We start from the raw sequence: 6,439 nt of genomic DNA on the forward strand, positions 1-6,439 counted from the left end.
CGGCCGGGGCTCGAACCCCGGATTCAGGGGCTGCGCAGGGACCACAGCTCCCAGCAGGCAGCGCCCGCGGAACCTGGCGCCGCGAAGAGCCCGCCCTCTCCCAAAATCGCCTTTTCATTGGTCGAGCAGCTGCCAATCAGCAGCAGAGCAGCAGCGGATTGGCCGGCGGGGAGCAGCGGCTGCGGACGGGCTTCCTGCGGCCGCCTTTGCGCTGACCTCGGCATGGTGGGCGCGGGCGGGGGGCGTTCGCTCCGGGGTGTATGTTCAGGGGTGCATGGAAGGAGGGTGAATGCTCAGGCTGTCCCGGGTGCTGCACGTCCGGGGGGTACACGCTCAGGGGTGCATGCACGGAGGCTGTCCCGGGGGGTGCATGCTCGGGGGGGGTGCACGCGCAGGGTGTTCCAGGGGGGTTGCACACCCGGGGTGTTCCAGGGGGGGTGCACGCTCGGGGTGTTCCAGGGGGGTTGCACACCCGGGGTGTTCCAGGGGGGGGTGCACACTCGGGGTGTTCCGGGGGGGGTGCACGCTCGGGGTGTTCCAGGGGGTTGCACACCCGTGGTGTTCCAAGGGGTTGCACACACGGGGTGTTCCAGGGGGGGTGCACGCTCGGGGTGTTCCAGGGGGTGCACACCCGGGGTGTTCCAGGGGGGGTGCACACCCGGGGTGTTCCAGGGGGGGTGCACGCTCGGGGTGTTCCAGGGGGCGCACACTCGGGGGTTGCACACCCGGGGTGTTCCGGGGGGTTGCACGCCCGGGTTGTCCCATGACAGGGACAGGGGCCGGGGAAAGCAACAGCCCTGGCACTGTTGGGGGTTCCCCAGCTCCCCCCGGCTCTGGGGGGGCCGGGTGCCCGTGTTGACCCCCGCGGGTGTCCCCGGCGCAGGCGGTGATGGGGGTGCAGGTGGTGGTGACCCTGCTGGCAGCCAGCGTCATGCAGAAGATGGCCCCGCACTGCTCCTTCGCTCGCTGGCTGCTGTGCAACGGCAGGTATGTCGCCCGTCCCTCCTCGCTCGTCCCCGTGGGGGCTCGGGGACACCGTCACCGCTGACACCCCGCTGCTCCCTTCCAGCCTGCACCGCTACAAGCACCCGTCGGACGAGGAGCTCTGCGCCCTGGCGGGCAAGCAGCGCCCCAAGGCCAAGCGCGACAGGTCAGCTCAGCGCGTGCCCGCGGCTCCGGCGGGCTGGATGCACCTAAAACCATGAACATTTGGGTTTGGTGCTCATGGAAGTCGTCCTGGCGTGCTGCGGGACTCCCCTGGGGAGGTGCTGGTGACAAGGAGCCCCAAGAGAGGGACGTGCCAGCACGCGAGGAGCTTGCAGCACCGTGGGACACAAGGGACAGAGCCAGCTCTGTGCCTGCCGTCCCAAGCCAGAGTTTCCCTTGCAGGAGGGTGAACGGCGTGACAGATGACAAGCCCCTCTCCGTGCCCCGCGACATCGACCTCCGCCTGGACACCAGCCCCATCACCGCCGTGGATGCTCTGGGTACCCACCCCGTGCACCCATCGCCCTGGACTGGGACCCTCGGCCACGCCCGGGTCCCCACCGCGCGGTGACCTGTCCCTCTGTCACACCAGTGCTGCGTTATTTCCTGGAGTACCAGTGGTTTGTGGATTTTGCCGTCTACTCCACCGCCGTGTACATCTTCACTGAGGGCTACTACTGCCTGGCGGACCCCCAGAAGGAGACGAACATGGGGGTGCTTTGGTGCCTGCTGACCGTCGTCTTCTCCATGTATCCTCCTGCCGGCTTTCAGGGTGCGATGGGCAGGAGACAGAACCCACCATCCTTTGGGTTTTTTTCCCATTAAAAGCCAGTTGAGGTGGAAAATTAAAATTTATGGCTTTTTAAACCGCTCACTGCTGAGCTGTAAAGGTGCCTAATGAGACCCTTCCCCGCGGAGAAGGCGGCAGTGGCCTAACGATGCGCATGCTTTACAACATCCTAATGAGCAGGGGGGTCCCACCGGCCTTGGGGGGGGTCCCCAAAGCCAGTGATTTCCTTGACGGCCACCCCTCACCCGCAGCAAGGTCTTCTTCACGGTGATGCGCCATTACTTCCGCTCAGAGGAGGGGGGCGAGCGCTCCGTCTGCCTCACCTTCGCCTTCTTCTTCCTCCTCCTGGCCATGGTGGCCCTGGTGATCCGCGAGGACTACCTGGAGTTCGGGCTCGAGCCCGGTGGGTGAAGGGGGGACGGGTGGTCCCTGGGGGCTGCGGGAGCCCCACTTACGGGGGTTCCCTCCCCACAGGGCTGGCCAGTGTCACCAGCAACCTGGAGAACATCCTGAAGCAGCGGGGCTGGGAGTGGACGTGAGTTGGTTGGGTAGGGAGGCATTTGGGAAGATTTTTTGTGGAAGTTGAGAGCAGGAACCCCACCGGGGATGGGGCCAACCGGTTCCCCCCCCGCAGCGCTACTTTCTCTTTCTGCAGGTTGCCCATTGCCAAGTTGACCTTCAAGCTGGGGCTGGTGGCCCTGTGCTCCTTCCTGGGCGCCTGCCTGACCTTCCCGGGGCTGCGCCTGGCCCAGACGCACCTCGACGCTCTGCGGATGGCGGCCGACAAGCCCCTGACCCAGTTGGGTGAAATCTGTGGGTGGGGAAGGGGACGAGGGGGTGGGTGATGGCAGTTCTGGGGGCTTGGGACCCAATGGCAAAGAGGTTCGGTGGTGGGAGAGGGTGGAGGGGGTGTGGGTGAGGAGTGGTCCCTGCCCACGGAGCGGGGATGAAGAGGGGGATGGAGGGAGCGGGGGGCACCAGGCTGTTGGGGGGGGGTCTCTGACAGCTCCTCTGCAGGGTCCTACTTCACCTGAGTTTCCTGGCGCCCGTCCTGGTGGTGGTGATGTGGATCAAGCCCATCTCGCGGGATTTCCTTCTCCACACGCCCATGGGCAAGCAGACAGTGCAGCTGTAAGTGGGTCCTTGCTGCGAGGGGAAACTGAGGCACGGGGGCACCACTCCACCTCCTCCAACACCAACAGCCCCTCCATCCTCCCCACCACCACCACCACCACCTCTCCCACCAGACACCCTCCCTGGGACACAGGGGGGTGTTTCTGGACCCCGGGGACCTCCCTGAGAGCCCCCTCCTCTTGCCCCAGCATGTCGGACTCCACGTACAACACTGCGCGGCTCTGGACCATCGTGGGGCTCTGCCTGCTGCGCCTGGCTGTCACCCGCTGTCACCTCCAGGCGTACCTGGGTCTGGCTGAGCGCTGGGTGCAGCAGATGCGGAGGGAAGCCGGGCGCATCACCGGCCTGGAGATCCAGCGCAAGGTCAGGGTGCGGGAGCTGGGGCGGGAGCCGGGGGGGTCCGGGTGCGGGTCCTGCTGATCCCCACTACCCCCAGATCACCAGGATTTACTGCTACGTGGCCGTGGTCAGTCTGCAGTACCTGGGACCTGTGGTGCTCACCCTCCACTGCGCGCTGCTCCTCAAGACGCTGGGTGAGGAGGTGGCGAGGGGGGACATGGGGGCTTGGGAGGGGCAGGATGGGACCTGCAGGTCACTGTTGAGCCATCGGCACCCAAAGTGTCCCCAGGTTCTTGGGACATGATTAAGGGAACGGAGCTGGGGAAGGGGCTGGAGCACAAGGGTGATGGGAGCGGCTGAGGGAGCTGGGGGTTCAGCTGGAGAACAGGAGCTGAGGGGAGACCTTCTGATCTCTGACCTGCCTGAAAGGAGCTTGGAGCCAGGGGGGGTCGGGCTCTGCCCCCCAGGAACAAGCGCCAGGACCAGAGGAAACGGCCTCAAGTTGCGCCAGGGGAGGTTGAGGTTGGATCTGGGGAACAATTTCTTCCCCAAAGGGCTGTGGGGCATTGGAACAGGCTGCCCAGGGCAGTGCTGGAGTCACCATCCCTGGAGGGGTTGGACAGACGGACATGAGGTTCTCAGGGACATGGGGCAGTGCCGGGGTGGGTTATGGTTGGACTCCATGACCTTAAAGGTCTTTTCCAGCCAAAATGATTGATTTGCAGTTGGCCTGAACCCAACGCATGCAGCGAGCGTGCTGGGCGTCAGCCACCAGCACATCTGCAGCGTGGGGCTGGAACGGCGGTGCAGGGACCGACCCCCTCAGCCCTGTCCCCTCTGTCACACAGGGCACCACTCGTGGGGGCTGTACCCGGAACCCCCTCCCCTCCCTCTGGCAGCACCGGCGGCATCTCCGCACCGCGGTGGCGAGGACGGGGAGGATGTGCGTGCCGCGGTGGAGCAGATCACGGGCGTCTTGGGCGGCATCTTCACCCCCCTCTTCTTCCGCGGACTCTTTGCCTTCCTCACCTGGTGGGTGGCCGCCTGCCAGGTCGTCACCAGCCTCTTCGGTCTCTATTTCCACCAGTACCTGGCAGCCTCCTGACTGGGGGAGCTGGGAGGTGCCCCGGCGTGCAGTCGCTCCTGCCATGGCTGGTTTCCCGCTTTGCACATGCCCGTGGGCACACAAGGACACCCACGTGGGGACATTTCTGCCACCAGCTCTTGGCACGATGGGTTTTATGCAGCCGGGCTGGCGTGGGCATCGCCTGCTCCTGCCGCCCATCACCACCGCACCTGCTCTTGCCCAGTGTCCCTTCTTCCCCTCCCAGCCCTGCACGGTGACGGAGGAGCCGAAGCTCCACAAAAAGCCGCAGCTGGGTTTGCTGGGTTGTTTGCGCCTTGGGGACACTCTGTGGGGACTCTGCGTTGTCCTTGAGGGCAGCGGCTCCTGCCAGCCCCTGGGCCAAGGACTCGGTGGGGACCGTCCCAGTGCGGTGGAGACTTCACGGCTGGGTTGGAGCTGCAGTTTGGCTTGTAAGCACAGACTTTGGGGTTTGCTCTGCCCCGTGTTTGCCTCCCCCAGCCAAGGGTAAGTGTATTTTTGTAGGGTCGCTGCTCTGGCCAGCTGGGTTGGAGCTCCTTGGGGTCATCCCCCTGCTTCGTGTGAAATCCTCAGGCCCAGCAGCCTCAGCTGCTGGTTGTTTTAGAAATAAATAAGTACCCCAGAGTCTCTTTGCTGTGCTGAAAGCTGCTGATTTTCTTTGCGCTTTGCAGCCCCTTGTCCATCTCGGCCGAGCTCTTCCCCAGCGCACGGTGGGTGCTGGTCCGGCTGCATGAAAAGGGATTAGCAGGTCTGGGCTGCTCAGAGAAAGGGAGAGGGGCTCTGATCCTATTTGATAGCCTTGTAATGGCCTTAATTCCCTCTTGCTGAGGGCCGAGATGAGAAGCAGCCCTGTGCCCGGTGTTAACAGGGCTAATCCAGACAGCCCTGCTCCGCCTGGCCCCTGCTTACCCAAGCTGTGGACACAGTAAAAACCCTTTTGCAAAAAAAACCCAACCCAAACCAAAAAAGATGGGGAAATTCCCTTTTAGCAAACAGCTGGGGAAACCAGCAGCACCATTAACCAGCCCAGGGCCAGGAGGAATTTGGCTGTCACCGAGCCATGGGTGGGAAGGTGCGAGGAAGAAGCGATTTCCCCCAGGGCTGGGATGCAGAAGGGACTTGTTCCATCCTGCACCGTCCCATTAAAAGCCAGTCCGACTGCCTTGATGGCTCATTTATCTAATTTTCCTGAAGCACGCGGAGGAAGCAGCCGGGGGCTGAGCCGGCGGGGAAGCCTTCGCGGCAGGAGGACGGTTGCTAAGGCCGGGGGTTGCGCTGCATTCAGACATGCAGACAGTTCCTCCCCGGAGATCTGCCCAGACGTGACCCTCTCAGGCGAGGACAATGACTGATGGACCAGCCAAGAGCAGGAGACAGATCCACAGGCACTGAAATTGGGCCACATCAAATACAGTGATAAAGTCCCCCCATCTTCCTCACCCCAGAATTCTTTTTTTTTTTTTTTTTTTTTAACTCTTTCTATCTTTGCTTTGTTCAGAATAAAGTGCAGGTTGGGTTTTGCAAAGGGCCACGCTCGGGGTGCAGCTGGGACCAAGAGGGTTTGTTGCTGCAGAGGTTCTGCTGGCACCAGGATTCGGACTGGGAGTCCCCGCAGTGACCCAGACGCGGCCCCTGCTCCCCTCCATACCCACCTTCGGTGGCCACCGAGCCACACTTGGCAAGAAACCACTGCAGAGAGGTTACTGGGGTAGGGCTGGACCTGTCCTCACTGCTGAGACCTTGCTGCCTTAGAACCACACAATCATTTTGGTTGGAAAATACCTTTAAGGTCATGGAGTCCAACCATAACCCACCCCGGCACTGCCCCATGTCCTGAGAACCTCATCTCCGTCTGTCCAACCCCTCCAGGGATGGTGACTCCAGCACTGCCCCGGGCAGCCTGTTCCAATGCCCCACAGCCCTTTGGGGAAGAAATTGTTCCCCAGATCCAACCTCAACCTCCCCTGGCGCAACTTGAGGCCGTTTCCTCTGGTCCTGGCGCTTGTTCCTGGGGAGCAGAGCCCGACCCCCCCCTGGCTCCAAGCTCCTTTCAGGCAGGTCAGAGATCAGAAGGTCTCCCCTCA

The 6,439-nt window shown here is 63.1% G+C and overlaps 1 protein-coding gene across 1 annotated transcript; it reads left to right on the forward strand.

Annotated features, from left to right (window-relative positions):
- The first annotated feature begins 221 nt into the window (after positions 1-221).
- On the forward strand, positions 222-4,982 carry TMEM161A (transmembrane protein 161A). Its single transcript, XM_065652396.1, has 12 exons — positions 222-258; positions 884-987; positions 1,070-1,150; positions 1,390-1,487; positions 1,580-1,736; positions 2,029-2,180; positions 2,252-2,312; positions 2,433-2,576; positions 2,795-2,908; positions 3,100-3,274; positions 3,348-3,444; positions 4,099-4,982. The coding sequence occupies exons 1-12, from the start codon at positions 223-225 to the stop codon at positions 4,353-4,355; spliced, it is 1,476 nt and encodes a 491-aa protein (XP_065508468.1). The 5' UTR covers position 222; the 3' UTR covers positions 4,356-4,982.
- The last annotated feature ends 1,457 nt before the right edge of the window (positions 4,983-6,439 follow it).

Source organism: Caloenas nicobarica, chromosome 27, assembly GCF_036013445.1.
Source record: "Caloenas nicobarica isolate bCalNic1 chromosome 27, bCalNic1.hap1, whole genome shotgun sequence".
NCBI classification, from domain to species: Eukaryota; Metazoa; Chordata; class Aves; order Columbiformes; family Columbidae; genus Caloenas; species Caloenas nicobarica.

What these genes read in the sequence shown, in the direction of transcription:
- TMEM161A (XM_065652396.1), top strand. Translation starts at nt 223, where the DNA reads ATGGTGGGCGCGGGCGGGGGGCGTTCGCTCCGGGGT. An exon ending in CCCAAGGCCAAGCGCGACAG is followed by an intron (nt 1,151 to 1,389) that starts GTCAGCTCAGCG and finishes TTTCCCTTGCAG; the next exon opens with GAGGGTGAACGGCGTGACAG. An exon ending in GCCTGGAGATCCAGCGCAAG is followed by an intron (nt 3,275 to 3,347) that starts GTCAGGGTGCGG and finishes CACTACCCCCAG; the next exon opens with ATCACCAGGATTTACTGCTA.